Here is a 17731-nt window from a genome sequence, read left to right on the forward strand (position 1 = left end):
GAAATGGATTAGAAAGGAGCATAAGTCAAGGAAACTTTCTGGGGTGATGATGAAAATGTTCTATCTCTTGGTTTGGGTGTGGAAGTAACATGGGTGTGTCAAAATCCATTGAGCTGAACACTTAATATCTGTGCATTTGATTGTATATCAATTATAACTCAATAACAATCAAATGTAAGGGCTGGGTGTCATAGCTCACTCCTGTAATCCCAGCACTTTGGGAGGCCGAGGTGGATGAATCGCTTGAGCCCAGGAGTTTGAGACTAGCCTGGGCAACATGGCAAGACCACATCTCTACCAAAAAAAAAAAATGAAAATTAGCCAAGTGTAGTGGTGCGTGCCTGTAGTCCCAGCTACTTGGAGGCCTGAGGTAGGAAGATGGCTTGAACTAGAGAGATTGAGTCTGCAGTGAGTTGAGATCATGCCACTGCACTCCAGCCTGTCTCAAAACAAACAAACAAACAAAAAAAGTAAATAAGTATAGAAAAATGCTGCTTGGTCCTAAAAATGCTCCTGTGGACTATACCTGGTTTTTGGAACACATATAGTTGGGTATATAGTTAGGAGTAGAATTGCTGGGTCATAAGGTGCATGGGAATCCTGGCTCTGTCACTTAACAGCTGTATGACATTAGGCAAGTACCCAGAATCTCCAGTTTCTTTATCTATACCAAGGAGCTAATATCACCTTGATGGGTGCAAACCCATGAAGACTATCTTCGTTAATTAACAAAAGTATGTAGTGCTAAGAGACATTTTCTCTAAAGCCATAGATTTTTAGAAAATTTGTTGCTCAAATTATCAAGAAGAATGGAATATACCACTCTTACCTGGAGGATCAGTTACTTTGATGCAGAAGAGCAGCCTCAATTTCTAACGCAGGTGCAGAGCTTCAGATAAGGCGTTTCCAGACACAACATTCCACATTTATCTTGGCATCATGGTTTCCAAGGAAACAGGATCTTGTTAGCTAGGGCCTGATGATAATCCCTTTACACATAGCCTGGTGTGTTTAGGGGCTATCAAAACACTGCTTCTTTAAAAATTTATCTACATTTCTTTCCCCCAAATCCTGGAATAACTCACTGTCTTCCTGTGTTTTGTGACACACTGCATGATTCCTTTGGCGTGCAGTTTCCCTTGCAGCAGCAAGTTAATAAACTTAACTTTTTCTGACTACAAGTGGTCTTTATCAGATGGGTTTTATCTTGGAGATTACTGATAATGTACACAAAATGTGTTCATACTGCCTGGCACCTAAGAAGCATTTAAGAAATGATAAAATTATTATTTTTATTATTCATGTGTTAATCCAACAAATGTTTGTTTGACATCCAGTATTTGCAAGGCACAGATTTACTGCTATGAGAGATGATCGCTACAACCTCCGCCTCCCAGGCTTAAGCTACACTCCTGCCTCAGGCTCCGGAGTAGCTGGGACTATAGGCTCAGGCCACTGTGCCCAGCTAATTTTTGCATTTTTGGTAGAGACATGCTTTCGCCATTTTGCCCAGGCTGGTCTCGAACTCCCGAGCTCAAGCAACAATCAGCCTGCCTCAGCCTCCCAAAGTGCTGGGATTCCAGTAGTGAGCCACCGCACCCAGCCTTAAAACGATTTTTATTGTACATGGAGAAAGAAAACAATATTTTTAATTCCTATAATTCCTTTACTGAACTTCACTTTAAATAGTGTGAAATGTAAATTTAAAAATTATCAGGACTATCATATAGGTTAAAAAGTGCAATTTACATGACTTGCTATAAGATTTGACATGAAACTACAGATTCTAAGAAACAGTAAGGTTGTATAATAATAACCAAAACAGGCCGGTGCGGTGGCTCACGCCTGTAATCCCAACACTTTGGGAGGCCGAGGCGGGTGGATCACCTGAGGTCAGGAATTCAAGACCAGCCTGACCAACATGGTGAAACCCCATCTCTACTGAAAATACAAAAATTAGCCAGGCTGTGGTGGTGCATGCCTGTAATCCCAGCTACTTGGGAGGCTGAGGCAGGAGAATTGCTTGAACCCAGGAAGCAGAAATTGCAGTGAGCCAAGACTGCGCCATTCGACTCCAGCCTGGGCAACACAGCAAGACTCCATTTCAAAAATAAAATAAAATAACCAAAACAAGAGCCCCCAGATGTCATCCATCTCTTTCTAGAGAGAGGGAAAAAAATGCTCTCAAATTCTCCAACGAAAAATAGAGATAGCCACCCTTAAAAAATCCTAAGGCTGGTGGGTGGATCACTTGAGCCCAGGAGTTCGAGACCAGCCTGGACAACATGGCCAAACCCCATCACTACAAAAAATATAAAAATTAGCTGGGCGTGGTGGCGCACGCCTGTAATCCCAACTACTCGGAGGCTGAGGTGGGAGGATCTCTTGAGCCCAGGAGAAGGAGGTTGCAGTGAGCGGAGATCGTGCCACTGCACTCCAACCTGTGTGACAGAGCGAAACCCTGTCTCAAAAAAAAAAAAATAAAATAAAGAAAAAACCCTAAGGCCAGATACAGGCTCATTCACTTGGGGTCTCCTTTCACCCAGGCAAGCAGCTTTCTGTCTTTGCATTTTCCAAAGACTGCAAAGCAGGCTGGGGTGGGGTGGGGTGGGGTGTAGAACACAGGAAACGCAGCCAGTTCCCCTTCACTTCTCACTATCTTGATCTCCTCCCAAACCAAAACCCTATGTCTTTCCTTTTAACATACGCTTACAGAAATGCAGTCTTCTGTAGGAAAATTGAGGTCATGCATTCCAAAGTATTTAAGGGTATGATTTTTAAATTTTAGGAATCTAGTTCTCCAAGAAATCCCGGTTTGGGATATAGATGAACGAGCTATTTGGGAGAGATTTCGATGAGAATGAATTTTAGAGAAGTAGCGAGGTGAGGAGAGAGTCAGCTTAGCGTTTGGGTTTTGCAGTCAAACTTCAGCAAGGCGAAGTAACCTCGCTGGTCTTAATTTTCTCATCGGTAATAGGGAAAATAATAATGCTAACATTGATGAGTTACTTTACTTCAATATTTAAAAAACCGACTCTCCGTTATCTATTCTAATGATAAAAATGTAGATAGAGCATCGTCCCTTGCTGTGAAAAATCTTATGAACAAGTGAATTGCGGTGAGGATTCACACATAGTATGTGCTTAATAAACATTATTATTTTATTGTTTAGATTAGAAGAGGGGTGGAGGGAGAAATGAAAGCGGTTTGGAAACCCCAAATACTACCAAAGCCCTGGGGATGGAAGTAGAGAGGAATTTCGGGTTACGATTTGGTTCCTGGTCTGAGTTTCAACGTTGAATACTCCCATATTTGGGCCTGAATTCTCAAAACAGAATAGGATGTAAGGGCTGAGATCATCTGGTACAGTTTTATGCAAATCGAAAATTCTTGCCTCTTGTCAATGTGCCCTGGCGAGAAACAACACCTCCACCCAAGCTCATCCAATCTCAGCCCCAACTAGGTGACGTCATCTCTCCGCCCCGCAACCCCCAAGCCCGCGGCAGTCCTGTCTCTAAACTACAGTCCCAGCCCCAGTCCCAGCGGCGCCTGCGCACTTTGAACCGGGGCGGGGAGGACGCGTGCGCGCTGCGTGGGGGCGGGACTAGTGCGCACGCAGCCTTAGCTTCTTCCCCGCCCTTGCTCTTCCCAGTTTCTCCGTCAGCCTGCGGGTCCCAGCTGGCGGCTGCTTCCGGTGGGAGAGTGGTGTAGGGCGAGCAGGTCTCAGCTCCTCGTCATGTCATACGGTCCCTTAGATATGTACCGGAACCCGGGGCCCTCGGGGCCCCAGCTCCGGGACTTCAGCAGCATCATCCAGACGTGCAGCAGCAACATCCAGCGGATCAGCCAAGCCAGTGAGCCGGGGTACCGAGCTGGGGGGCGGGAGCTGTCCCCGGGACAGGCCTGGGTGAGACTGCCGGGTCGCGGAGCCTGGCTGGGGCTACGGCCGAGGCCACACCTGGGGCTGTCTCGGGCTGTCCACCCTGGGGGCGGTGGGCTTGCCTCCCCCAGTCTGTCAGGCCCGTGCTGCCCGAGGGTCCCCGGCCCCAGCTGAAGCTTGAGCTGCTTCTCTGGAGTTCTGCCCCCACGGTGCTGGGACCAAAACAGCCCGAGGGTGGGAAGGGGAGTGTGTGTCATCTCGAGAGCTGTGAGTGCGTTGACTTGGCGCAGTGGTCAGCCGAGTTTCTCCTGTCATCCACCTTCCTCCCCACCCACCTCGCTTTCCTCTTAGGCCAGTTTGGATGGGGTTGTTTACTGATTTAGGCTTTAGGTTTACATTCTGCTCAGCCCCTGGCTCCTCGGAAATCAGCAACTTTCAATTAAGGGAAGTGGAGAGTGCATGTGTTTGGATGACTTCATACACAGTTCTTCCTGTAATGAATTCGGAAATCAGACACAATGACTGGTATTTGAGAGGTGGGAGGACTTCTGTTTTAATAAAGATAATTCACCAGCAACATTTCAACTTACATTATTTTGTCTTTTGTAACAAAGCATTGGGGTGTATTTTTGGATTTCAGGCAGATGAGGCTTTTGTTTTCCTTCCCTACTTAGCTGCTCTTGAACAAATCTGGTACACAGGGAAGCTAAGAGACTTAGCCACAACCACAGAGCAAGTAATGCATGGTAGAGTTGTTGGTGGAATTCAGAATGGTATTGCTTGTCTTAAAACTCCCTCCTCCCCATTAGGGTCTGAGTGAAACTGTAGCTGAATGAGTCAAATACAGGGTGTTTCTTGGGCTTGAAAATCATCTTGGAGCCTTATAAACAGGAGATCAGCAACAGCTTTACTTGGAAAGAATAGTGGTCATCATCCTTATTGTTTACTATTGTGTTTTGTGAGCTTGGTGTACTCTGTTAATAGGTAGAACTAGTTAGTCCTGAATTACAATTCTGTATTTTAAATAATATCACTTTGCTTTAGTTTTTAAACTTTAAAAAATTTTTCTTTTTTGTAGAGATGAAGTCTTGCTGTGTTGGCCAGGCTGGTCTCAAACCCCTGGGCACAAGCACTTCTCCCACCTCAGCCTCCCAAAGTGCTGGGATTACAGGCGTGAGCCACTGTGCCCAGCCTAATTTTTTTAATTTTAAAAAATTAAATATTTTAAATTTGTTTTTAAGAGACAGAGTCTAGCTCTGTCACCCAGGCAGAGTGCAGTGATCTGAGTGAAGTAGAGCGATCCTAGCTCACTATAACCTTGAATTCCTGATCAGCTTGCTGAGTCGCGAGGACTACAAGGATGCATCTACCATGCCAGGCTAATTTTTAAATTTTTTGTAGGAATGGGGTCTCACTATGTTGCCCAGGCTCACTTTGCTTTTAAATCTAAATGTATATTGTAGAGTTTGAGAAGTTTCTGATCAAAAGCAATTGAGACTCTGGAAGTGAAAGGAAGGGTATGTGACCTCTTAAAATCCAGAACTAAAAAAAAATAATATGACCACTGGTTAGAAAGTGTAGTACTTTTTGTTCCAGTTTCCTTTTGTGAAGGAGCTGTAATACAGGTTAGATCAGAAAATTCTAGTTCAAGGCTGAAATTTTCTTGTTGAAGCTAAATCTGATTTTAATATCTATTTGCAAAATATTCATTCAACATGTATTCAATGTTATATATATCATATATATTTAATATATAATATACACATGAAGATGGATAGATGGATACATGTTGAATGAATATTATATACATGCTGATATATATATGTATATAAAAAATCAGAATACTCCCAAAGGTAGATCCGACATACATTTTTAAATTTACATTTAAATTTTTATTTTGAGACAGGGTCTCACTCTATCACCCAGGCTGGAGTGCAGTGGCATGATCTCAGCTCACTGCAGCCTCAACTTCCCTGGCTCAAGCAGTCCTCCTGTCTCAGCCCTACAAGTAGCTGGGACTACAGGTGTGCACCACCATGCCCGGCTAATTTTTTTTTTTTTTTTTGAAATGGAGTCTTGCTGTGTCGCCCAGGCTGGAGTGCAGTGGCACAATCTCCGCTCACTGCAAGCCCCGCCTCCTGGATTCACACCATTCTCCTGCCTCAGCCTCCTGAGTAGCTGGGACTACAGGCGCCCACCACCACACCCGGCTAATTTTTTGTATTTTTAGTGGAGACGGGGTTTCACCGTATTAGCCAGGATGGTCTCGATCTCCTGACCTCGTGATTCGCCTGCCTTGGCCTCCCAAAGTGCTGGGAATACAGGCATGAGCCACTGCGCCTGGCCCATGCCTGGCTAATTTTTATATTTTTTGTAGAGATGGAGTTTCACCATGTTGTCCAGGCTGGTCCTGAACTCCTGTTCTCAAGTGATCCACCCACCTTGGCCTCCCAATAGGCCAGGATTACACATATGAGCCCCAATGCCTAGCCTTCAACATACATTTATTTGAGTATGTAGTAAGTGTAAGAACTGGCATGGATCTTTCAACAGAGAACCTGCAGAGTACATAAACAAAATATAAAGTTAAAAGGGATTGGTGCTATAAAAGACATATAAATAACATGAAGGTATTCTGGGGAGAGAGAGATTGTTTTTAATTGAGAAGGCATTATGGCATTTCAGTTATGTCTGGAAAGAGGATGGAAAGATTTGGACCTTTGAAGGTAAAGAGAAGAGCATTCCAGGAGGGAATAAAATGAACAGGCATCATAGTGGGGAAGCATAGGGTATATCTAGAAGAGTAGTTTAATTTGGCTAGAGTGGTGGATTCCAGAAAGTAGTGGGAAAAAAAGGATTGAAAGGTAAATTGGGGCCCAAACATGAAGGACGTTAAATGCTAAGCTAAGGGGCTTGGATTTAATTCTTTAGGAAAGTGTGAGTTGAATTCAAAGGGAGAGAGACTGGAATCAGAGATACCAGTTAGGGCTGTGAACATGAAGAGAAAGGAAACGATAGGAGAGGTTTCCTTGGTGATAGAATTGGTAAGATTTAGCTATTGATTGGGCATTGGCCCCAAGGGGATCATTTAAGTCAACTGTTAGTAATATTAATAGCTAACGTTTGAGTACATACTGTGTTCCAGGCAGTATGAAAAGTGCTTTATATGCATTATCTTATAACAACTCTGAAGCACCAGGATCATTTCCATGTTATGTATTAGGAAACAAACTATAAAGGTTAAGTAATTGCCCTGCTAACAAATGACAATATCTGAATTTGAAACTAGGTCTGTCTCTTATGACCAGCAATTTGTCTTTTATAACTTTTTATTAATATTACAGTTCTGGGCTGTGCTCAGTGGCTCACACCTGTAATCCCAGCACTTTAGGAGGCCGAGGAGGGAGGATTACTTGAGGCCAGGAGTTTGAGATTAGCTTGGACAATATAGCGAGACCTCATCTCTAAAAAAAAATTTTTTTAATTAGCCAGATGTGGTAGCATGTGCCTGTAGTCCTAGCTACTTAGGAGGCTGAGGCTGGAGACTCTCTTGAGCCCAGGATTTGGAGGCTGCAGTGAGCTGTGATTATGCCACTGTACTCCAGCCTGGGTGACAGAGTAATATTTTGTCTCTAAATAAATAAATAAAATTAAAAATAAATAAATCAATAACAGTGCTATAGCAGTTAACACTTCAGGTTTACAAGTATGCAAATAACTTGTTTTTTCACTCTCCAGAGGACACTCTGTGAGGGAAATAGCTGAAGCCGTGGTGCTTTCTCTTCTTGTGGTGTGTTCATCTCCTCCATCAGTTTGTTAGCTCCTTTGAGTCAAGGGGCATGACTTATTCATCTTTGTATTTCCAGTACTTATCTCAGTCCCAAACATATGAAAGATTCATTGATCCACTATGCAACAAATATTCCTGGAACTCCTGCTATGTGCTGGGGTAAAGCAATGAACAAGAGGTAAAATCCCTTCCCTCATTGCATATGTATGTGTATTTGTGTGTGGAGGGGTATGTATACACACATATGTACACACACATATAAATAATGTCAAGTAATAATAAATGCTATGAAGAAAAAGCAGGGTAAGTAGATAGAGAGTCAGGGAAGAGGGAGGGTGGGTGCACTATTTTAGTTGATCAAGGAAGACCTCTCTGAGGAGGTAACATTTGACTGAGTAGACATGTGAATGAAGTGAGCGAGAGAGCTGTGTGAGTAGTTGGGAAAGGCGTTCTAGGTATAGGGCAAGAGCAAATACTTTGATGTGTTCAAAGAAGAGCAAGGAGGCTCGTGTGGCTGGAGCACAGTTAGAAAAAGGAGGCAGAATAGGGAAAGAGGCCAGAAAGGTAACCAGGGATCATATTTTATAGGATCTTGATGCACAATAAATTGTATCAAATTGATTTGAATGAATGAGGCATTTCTACCATTTTGGAACTCTTCCTGCCTCTTTCCCCTTGTACTGTGTGGTACATACCATATCGTGTGACCCTAGGCAGTGTGAGCTGAAATTCTTCCAGGCCAAGCATGGTGGCTCACGCCTGTAATCCCAGCACTTTGGGAGACTGAGGCAGGCGGATCACAAGGAGTTTGAGGCCAGCCTGGCCAACATTGTGAAACCCTGTTTCTATTAAAAATACAAAAAAATTAGCCAGGCGTGGTGATGCATGCCTGTAATCCCAGCTACTCGGGAGGCTGAAGCTGGAGAATTGCTTGAAGCCAGGAGGCGGAGGTTGCAGTGAGCCAAGATCGTGCCACTGCACTCAGGTCTGGATGACAGAGCAAGACTCCCGTCTCAAAAAAAAAAAAAAGGAATTCTTCCCTTGGAATTGTTTGGGGAGAAATGGGATGTCCGAAATTGATGGGATGACATTGCATCTACTCAGTTATCAAGCTAGTACCTATCCCCAAACCTTGCCAAGAGACCAGCACACCCAAATATACCCTTAGAATGTGAGCTCACAGACATACATATACCCACACCCCCTTACAGTCCTGCAAGGACTTGTACCCATTAAAAGTTTGAGAGAACAGTTATTCTTTTTTCTAAACTGTTGAGCCACAGATGTGGGGTTGGAATTGCTGAGCACCTCCAGCCTGAGATAAGGCAGCTCACTGCGTGGGTTGTTACAGGTACAGCTAAGGGTGGCTGCCTGGTACAAGTGGTGGTTATCAGTATGCGTTGGGTACAGAGGAAAAATACTTGACTTACTGTGGAACGAAGTGTCTGGGCGAGTATTGCTGAGGCAGATATAGCTAAAAACCTATTAACCTCAAAGTTAACTCTGAAGGGATTGAAGAACAGCATTTCTGGCCGGGCGCGGTGTCTCACGCCTGTAATCCCAGCACTTTGGGAGGCCGAGGCAGTCGGATCACCTGAGGTCGGGCATTCGAGACCGGCCTGGCCAACATGACAAAACCCCGCCTCTACTAAAAATCAAAAGGTTAGCCGGGCGTGATGGTGGGCGCCTGTAGTCCCAGCTACCCGGGAGGCCCAGGCAGGAGAATTGCTTGAACCGGGGAGGCAGAGGTTGCAGTGAGCCAAGACCAAGATCGCTCTATTGCACTCCAGCCTGGGCGACAGAGTGAGATTCCATCTCAGAAAAAAACAAAACAACAACAACAACAAAAAACCCAGCAGCATTTCTGTTGTTTATGTTGCTATCGATGTGATCTTGTTTACTAACAGAATAAGAAGAGTGGAGGTCTCACCGTGTCACCCAGGCTGGAATGCAGTGGTGCAGTCGTAGCCCACTGTAACCTCAAACTCTTGGGCTTCAGCGATCCGCCTACTTGAGTCTCCCAAGTAGCTAGGACTACAGGCATGTGGCACTGCGCCTGACAAGTTGTAAAAGTTTTTTAGAGACAGGGGTCTCGCTCTGTTGCCCAGGCTGGTCTTGAATTCCTGACCTCAAGCCATCCTCCTACCTCAGTCTCCCAAAGCAAGAAGAGTTTAACTTTTAAATTGATTATTATGAAATCCTTGGGGTTCTACTTTCAAAGTTATTTTCATGTTTGCCCCTTACTTTTTATGTTTCTTTGCCGTCCTCGTAAGTCTTCATCAGCTCAACATCTGTATTTCAGCAGCATATTCATAGTGTCTCTGATTATGGTCTCGCCCCATTCTAGTTTATACTGATAATGCTATCAGCACTATGTCTAAAGTCCTGTTTTTATTATACTGCTCACTTCCTCAAGAGCCTGAGGTGGCTCTCTGTTGTCTACTGAATCAGATGTTTTGTTTTGTGGTTTTTTTTTTTTTGAGCCAGAGTCTCACTTTGTCACCCAGGCTGGAGTGCCATGGTGTGATCTTGGCTCACTGTAACCTCCACCTCCTGGGTTCAAGCATTTCTCCTGCTTCAGCCTCCTGAGTAACTGGGATTACAGGCGCCTGCCACCACACCCAGCTAATTTTTGTATTTTTAGTAGAGACAGGGTTTCACCATGTTGGCCAGGCTGGTCTTGAACTCCTGACCTCAGGTGATCTGCCCATCTCGGCCTCCCAAAGTACTGGGATTACAGGTATGAACCACCACGCTCGGCCTGAATCAGATCTTAATATTCCACTTTGCTTTCACTCCCTGCGATCTTAACCCAAATTAGCCATATTTTCTACTCTTCCTTACTCTTTGCTAGGAAGGCTATTGTCTTTACGTCCTCAACTCTATCTTTCGGTTTATATTTTGCTCATTTGGTTCCTCCTTTTTTTTTTTTTTTTGAGATGGAGTTTAGCTGTTGTTAACAGCCGAGGCTGAAGTGCAGTGGTGCAATCTTGGCTCACCACAACCTCCGCCTCCCAGGTTCAAGCGATTCTCCTACCTCAGCCTCCCTAGTAGCTGGGATTATAGGAATGTGCCACGACGCCCAGCTAATTTTATATTTTTAGTAGAGACCAGGTTTCTCCATGTTGATCAGGCTGGTCTCGAACTCCCAACCTCAGGTGATCCGCCCACCTCAGCCACCCAAAGTGCTGGGATTACAGGCGTGAGCCACTGTGCCTGGCCTTTGGTTCCTCCTTTTTTTAGTATATTTTCTCTCCCTACCTCATTGGCTATCTAAATTATATAAATCCTCTCAGTTGTGCATAAGTCCTGCTCATAGCAACTAAGTTTTTCTTTGCATTTTTTTTTGAGATGGAGTCTTGCTCTGTTTCCCAGGCTCGAGTGCAGTGGGACGATCTTGGCTCACTGCAACTTCCGCCTCCTGGATTCAAGTGATTCTCCTGCCTCAGCCTCCCCAGTAGCTGGGATTATAGGCGTGCACTACCACGCCTGACTAATTTTGGTATTTTTAGTAGAGACAGGGTTTCACCATGTTGGCCAGGCTGGTCTTGAACTCCTGACCTCAGGTGATCTACCCGCCTTGGCCTCCCAGAGTGCTGGGATTACAGGCACCCAGCCTTCCTTTGCTTTTGAAAGATAAAGTGAAGTCAGAAAGATCATGGACTCTGCAGGGTGAGCACATCTGTGACTGAATCCCTCCTCTTCCGTGTATTAACCTCGAGCAGGTTATTTTCCCTTTCCGTGTCCGTGTGTAACACCATTTATAAAATGAGTGAAATTATTAAAAAGGGATGTTTGAGGCTGGGTGTAGTGGCTCACACCTGTAATCCCTGCACTTTGGGAGGCTGAGGCGAGTGGATCTCTTGAGCTCAGAAGTTTGAGACGAGCCTGGGTAACTTGGCGAAACCCTGGCTCTACCAAAAAGAAAAAATTAGCTGGGTCTGGTGGTGCACACCTGTAGTCACAGCTACTTGGGAGGGTGAGGTGGGCAGATCGCTTGAGCCTGGGAAGCAGAGGTAGCAGAGAGCCGAGATCACGTCACTGCGGAGGTTGCAGTGAGCTGAGATTGCGCCACTGCACTGCAGCCTGGGTGACAGAGTGAGACCCTGTCTCAGAAAAAAAAAGGGGGGGATGTTTGAAAGTGTCTAGTATACTACCTGGCACATAGTAGGCATTCAGTAAATGGTGACGTTATTATTTTTATTATTTTGAGATGGAGTCTCACTCTGTCGCCCAGGCTGGAGTGCAGTGGTGCAATCTCAGCTCACTGCAACCTCCGCCTCCCTGGGTTAAGCAATTCTCATGCCTCAGCCTCCTGAGTAGCTGGGATTACAGGCTCGTGCCACCACACCCAGCTAATTTTTGTCTTTTTAGTAGAGACAAGGTTTCACCATGTTGACCAAGCTGGTCTCGAACTCCTGACCTCAGGTGATTTGCCCACAGCAGCCTCCCAAAGTGCTGGGGTTACAGGTGTGAGCCACCATGCCCAGCCCCAATGGCGACATTATTAATACTTGTTGAATTCCTTGCCCCACTATAGTTTAATAGTTAGGTAGGCAGACTCAGGAGTCATATTGCCAGGATTTGAATCCTAGATCTGCTTCTTACTAGCTGTGTAAACACATTGCTTTACCTATTTCTGAGTTTCCTCATTGTTAAAATGGAGTTAATAATACCTATTTCATAGGGTTGTGATGATTAAATGAGATAATTCATGTACAGTACCTGCTACATAGTAAGTGCTTAAGAAATGTTAGCTCTCATTTTGGTGTTTTTCCTTTGAATCTATATTACAAGCAATTTTCCCTCACAGTTTAGCACTTATGTTATATATTTTTTAATTAATTCAAGCTTTTTGACATTGTCACCCCAAGCAGAGAGATCACAGTTAGTTTTGTGGAGACCGTGCATTATACATTTATCTTTTTTTTTTTTTTTTTTTTTTTTGAGACGGAGTCTCGCTCTGTCGCCCAGGCTGGAGTGCAGTGGCCGGATCTCAGCTCACTGCAAGCTCCGCCTCCTGGGTTTACGCCATTCTCCTGCCTCAGCCTCCCAAGTAGCTGGGACTACAGGCGCCCGCCACCTCGCCCGGCTAGTTTTTTTGTATTTTTTAGTAGAGACGGGGTTTCACCGTGTTAGCCAGGATGGTCTCGATCTCCTGACCTCGTGATCCGCCCGTCTCGGCCTCCCAAAGTGCTGGGATTACAGGCTTGAGCCACCGCGCCCGGCCCTATACATTTATCTTTAGCCACAGTGCCTGGAACAACATTGGATATATAGTTGGCATTCAATATGTACTTAATTGATTTTATCACTGCTAAGTACATTTTTCTTGGTCTTGCGTTTGATAATAATAGCTATCTTTAATTGAGTGCTTTTATGTGCAAGACATTGTTCTAAATTTAGCTTCGTATCATCTCATTTCATCCTCACAATGACCATATGAAGATTCTCTTATTATTTTCATTTTTTAGGCAAGGAAACTAAGGCATAGAGGAATGGAGCCTTTTACTCAAGATCACTCTGCCAGGAAGTAGCGGGACCAGGACAAGCATAGACATAAGCAGTGTTTTTGTTTGTTTGTTTGCTTTTTGTTTTTTGTTTTTTGTTTTTTGAGACAGGGTCTTGCTCTGTCACCCAGGATGTGCCAGTAGTACAGTGGTGCCATCATAGGTCACTGCAACCTTGAACTCAAGGGATCCCCCCACCTCCACCTTCCAAGTAGCTAGGACTACAGGCATGCACCACCACATCCAAGTAATTTTTAAATTTTTTATAGAGACTGGCTCACTTTGTTGCCCAGGCTGGTGTCAAACTCCTGGGTTCAAGTGATCCTCCCACCTTGGCCTCCCAAAGTGCTGGGATTACAGGCATGAACCACCATGCCTGGCCATATAGGCAGTCTTAATTCAGAGCTATGCTGTTAACCGTTGAATATTCTGAAACTGGTATGATTAAAGGGAAATTATACCTTTGATATTTAGTATCCATTTTCACTTTAGTCTAGAACTTTACTGTTATAGTACAGTGGCTATTTTTTTTTTTTTTTTTTTTTTTGAGACGGAGTCTTGCTCTGTCGCCCAGGCTGGAGTGCAGTGGCGCGATCTCGGCTCACTGCAAGCTCCACCTCCCGGGTTCACGCCATTCTCCCGCCTCAGCCTCCGAGTAGCTGGGACTACAGGCGCCCGCCACCACGCCCGGCTAGTTTTTTGTATTTTTAGTAGAGATGGGGTTTCACCATGTTAGCCAGGATGGTCTCGATCTCCTGACCTCGTGATCCACCCGCCTCGGCCTCCCAAAGTGCTGGGATTACAGGCTTGAGCCACCGCGCCCGGCACAGTGGCTATTTTTTAAAGTCAGGTTGAGGGACACGGTGACTCACACCTGTAATTCCAGCACTTTGGGAGGCCAAGGTGGGCGGATCACCTGAGGTCAGGAGATTGAGACCAGCCTGACCAACATGGTGAAACCCTGTCTCCACTAAGAATACAAAAATTAGCAGGGCATGGTGGTGGGCATCTGTAATCCCAGCTACTTGGGAGGCTGAGACAGGAGAATCGCTTGAACCCGGGAGGCGGAGGTTGCAGTGAGCTGAGACTGCACCATTGTACTCCAGCCTGGGCAACAACAGCAAAACTCTGTCTCAAAAAAACAAAACATTTTTTTAAAAAGGTAATTTTCACTGTAGTGATATAAAAGCAGAATGTAGGCTGGGCACGGTGGCTCAAGCCTGTAATCCCAGCACTTTGGGAGGCCAAGACAGGCAGATCACGAGGTTAGGAGATTGAGACCATCCTGGCTAACACGGTGAAACCACATCTCTATTAAAAAATACAAAAAACTAGCCGGGCGAGGTGGCGGGCGCCTGTAGTCCCAGCTACTTGGGAGGCTGAGGCAGGAGAATGGCGTAAACCTGGGAGGCAGAGTTTGCAGTGAGCTGAGATCTGGCCACTGCACTCCAGCCTGGGCGACAGAGCGAGACTCCATCTCAAAAAAAAAAAAAAAAAAAAAACAGAATGTAAACACAATTTTCAGAGTAAAACACCGAGATGACTTCATTTTATAATCACCACATCGGCTATCGTTTTCTCATTTGGTGTAAATAATGTTTTTTTGTTGTTGAATTTGTTTGTTTTTTAAAATACTGAATTAGAGCATTAGATCCTGTTAAATGAAGAGAAATCTTTTTCCAACCTCTGATGATAGTTACTTTCAATATAATTTGACTTTGCTTTGACTTTGCTTTGGATGAAGGTTCATTTGGAGATTCAGATTCTCCCAATATCAGCTAAAAGCAATAAGGAGTTTTCAGTTTAGAGTAGTTCCTAGTGTGGATGTTAGCTGTAATGTATAACAAATTGATTTGCTTCATACTCTTTTAAAAGTTTTAGCCAGGATATGCTTTTTTAAAATGAGAGGTCAGTGATAGGAGAAATTGAGTCCTAGTTGTTTTTTTGTTTTATTTTGTTTTGTTTTTGAGATGTCACGCTCTGTTACCAAGGCTGGAGTGCAGTGGCATGATCTCAGCTTAGTGCAACCTCCGCTCCCGGGTTCAAGCGATTCTCCTGCCTCAGCCTCCTGAGTAGCTGAGACTACAGGCATGTGCCACCATGCCTGGCTAATTTTTGCATTTGTAGTAAAGACAGGGTTTTGCCACGTTGGCCAGCCTGGTCTCAAAACTCCTGACCTCAGGTGATCTGCCCACCTTGACCTCCCAAAGTGCTGGAATTACAGGCGTGAGCCACCATGCCCAGCAGAGTCCTAGTTTTATAAAGAACAAAATTGCTTACACAGAACTGAAGGACTTGTCTTTACCTTTGGCCTAGTCATCTGGTTTCTAGGATTATGTAACATTTCATAGGAAAAAACCAATTATTTTCCTCCAAAAAGTTATAGCACATCGATCTAACATAAAACCTTCATTTACTAGGATGCTTGGAAAAGGAGTTTTCTCATTAACCAAGTTAGCCAGAAGATTCAACTCATCCTGGTAAAAATATTTCCAAAAAGCATCACTTGACCAAGCACAGTGGCCTATAATCCCAGCACTTTGGGAGGCTGAGGCAGGTGGATCACCTGAGGTCAGGAGTTTGAGACTAGGCTGACCAACAAGGAGAAACCCCATCTCTACTAAAAATACAAAAAGTTAGCCAGGCGTCGTGGCACATACCTCTAATCCCAGCTACTCGGGAAGGTGAGGCAGGAGAATCACTTGAACCTGGGAGGCAGAGGTTGTGGTGAGCTGAGATCGCACCATTGCACTCCAGCCTGGGCAACAAGAGCGAAACTCTGTCTCAAAAGAAAAAAATGTCACTTTACTTTTTAAATTTTTATTCATTTGTCTATTTTTTGAGACAGAGTCTTGCTCTGTCACTTAGGCTGGAGTGCAGAGGCATGATCATAGCTCACTGCAGCCTCAAACTCCTGGGCTAGAGTGATCCTCCTCTCTCAGCCTCTTGAGTAACCAGGACTACAGGCATGCGCCACCATGCTTGGCTAATTTTTAAATTTTTTGTAGAGGCAGTTCTCACTATGTTGCCTAGGTTGGTCTTGAACCCCTGGCCTCAAGTGATCTGCCCACCTTGGCCTCCCAAAGTGTTGGGATTGTAAGTGTGAGCCACTTTGCCTGGCCTCACTTTTCTTTTGATATTTTAAGTATGCTCAAGGGCAAATAAATGTATGTGTAAACATATTATTCCTTTGTGTACTTTAGGTTTACTGAAGGATACATCTCTTAGATGTACAATACATGAGTCACTGAGTTACTAGTTTTGAACAAATCCCTGGTGTTGGTGATTATAGAGGGCAATATACAAAAAGGTCTGCTTCTCTGGGTTCCAGTAAACTATGACACTGTTGTCCTTATGATTTGAGTTTTTTAGGGTGTCTGATACCTGAGTCTTGCTCAAAAATTTAAAGAAAATATCTTAATATTTAGGAATTTAGAAAGTGTTAAGGCTTAGATTCGTTCTGGTGCTTAGCTAGCAAATGACCCTATAATGTCCCCAACACCCCCACTTCCTCAACCCCTCCCTATCTCTACCCCCCAAATTCAGGTCATCCCAACAAAGGAAATCAGAAAAGTCTAGATGAAGAAGAGTTCTCCACTGAGATACACACAGAACAGCTGATTATTAATTGATTTTTTTCATATTCTATAAAATTCCCATAGCTCTGTAGCTTATTTAATAAATTTTGATAGATGATTAATAACTTTAGCATACTTCTAAAGTTTCCAAGGAATGCTCTACTTTTTAAAGACAGTCAGTAAGACGAGACCTATTTCCTTGACTTTTTTTGTCAGGTCTACCTTTATGTGTCATCATATATTCAACTATTTTCTGGATGGGTGTGTGTGTGTTGGGAGGAGTTATACATACACAAAAATGAGTAGAATGCGGTCCCTGCCTTCTAGAGGCATATAGTCAGTCCAGTCCTGTTTGTACCTTGCATTTACAAAGTTAAGAAAGTCACAGGTGGAACCTTTCTAAGCCAAACCTCTGGGTTGCAAAAGTACTCATTGGTTACACAGCATAATTCTGCGACTGGAGCTATTTCACTGTTACTGAATTTTGGAATTGAGCAGTGGTGGGAGTACTTAGAGATCATTTAGTTCTCACATAGTTGTAAGGATTTAATGAGAGAAAATAAAAACCTTACACAAATGGTTTAAGTATTCAGTAAATGTCAGTGAAATCTGAATATCATCTATAATTGGTGAAAAAGAGACCCAGTCAAAAGAAATGACTTGCTTAGTGACATGCATCTAGTTAGTCGTCAAGTCTGGCTTAGATTTCAGGCCTCATTATTCCTAGCTTATATTCTTCATTCATATCTTCTGCCTCAAAGAGCTTGCCAGAATGTAAAAGGGAGGCTAATTCAATTAATCAATAATTAATTATGTATCACCTGGGTGCCTGGCACTCTGCTGGACTCTAGTGAGTACGGAGGAGTATTCCCATAGGTACCAGGGAGCTGGAGAAGGGAGCAGGTTAGATGAAGGACATCAGCCTATCTGGAGCAGAGAGCTATTAAGTTAGGGAGGTATCAGATAAGTAGGG

General features: G+C 44.1%; 1 protein-coding gene across 3 annotated transcripts in view; it reads left to right on the top strand.

Moving 5' to 3' along the window:
* The first annotated feature begins 3588 nt into the window (after positions 1-3588).
* The window catches only part of STX12 (syntaxin 12), a 51702-nt gene continuing 37559 nt past the window's right edge, over positions 3589-17731 (top strand). For 2 of the 3 annotated variants that reach the window (XM_003891426.4, XM_009202989.3), the window contains exon 1: positions 3589-3854. In XM_003891426.4, the coding sequence (XP_003891475.2) occupies positions 3737-3854 (118 nt within the window). In that variant the 5' untranslated portion in view covers positions 3589-3736. The remainder of the gene's footprint in view (positions 3855-17731) is intronic. The other variant, XM_031666081.1, reaches the window with a different exon arrangement.

Source organism: Papio anubis, chromosome 1 (assembly GCF_008728515.1).
Source record: "Papio anubis isolate 15944 chromosome 1, Panubis1.0, whole genome shotgun sequence".
Taxonomy (NCBI): domain Eukaryota; kingdom Metazoa; phylum Chordata; class Mammalia; order Primates; family Cercopithecidae; genus Papio; species Papio anubis.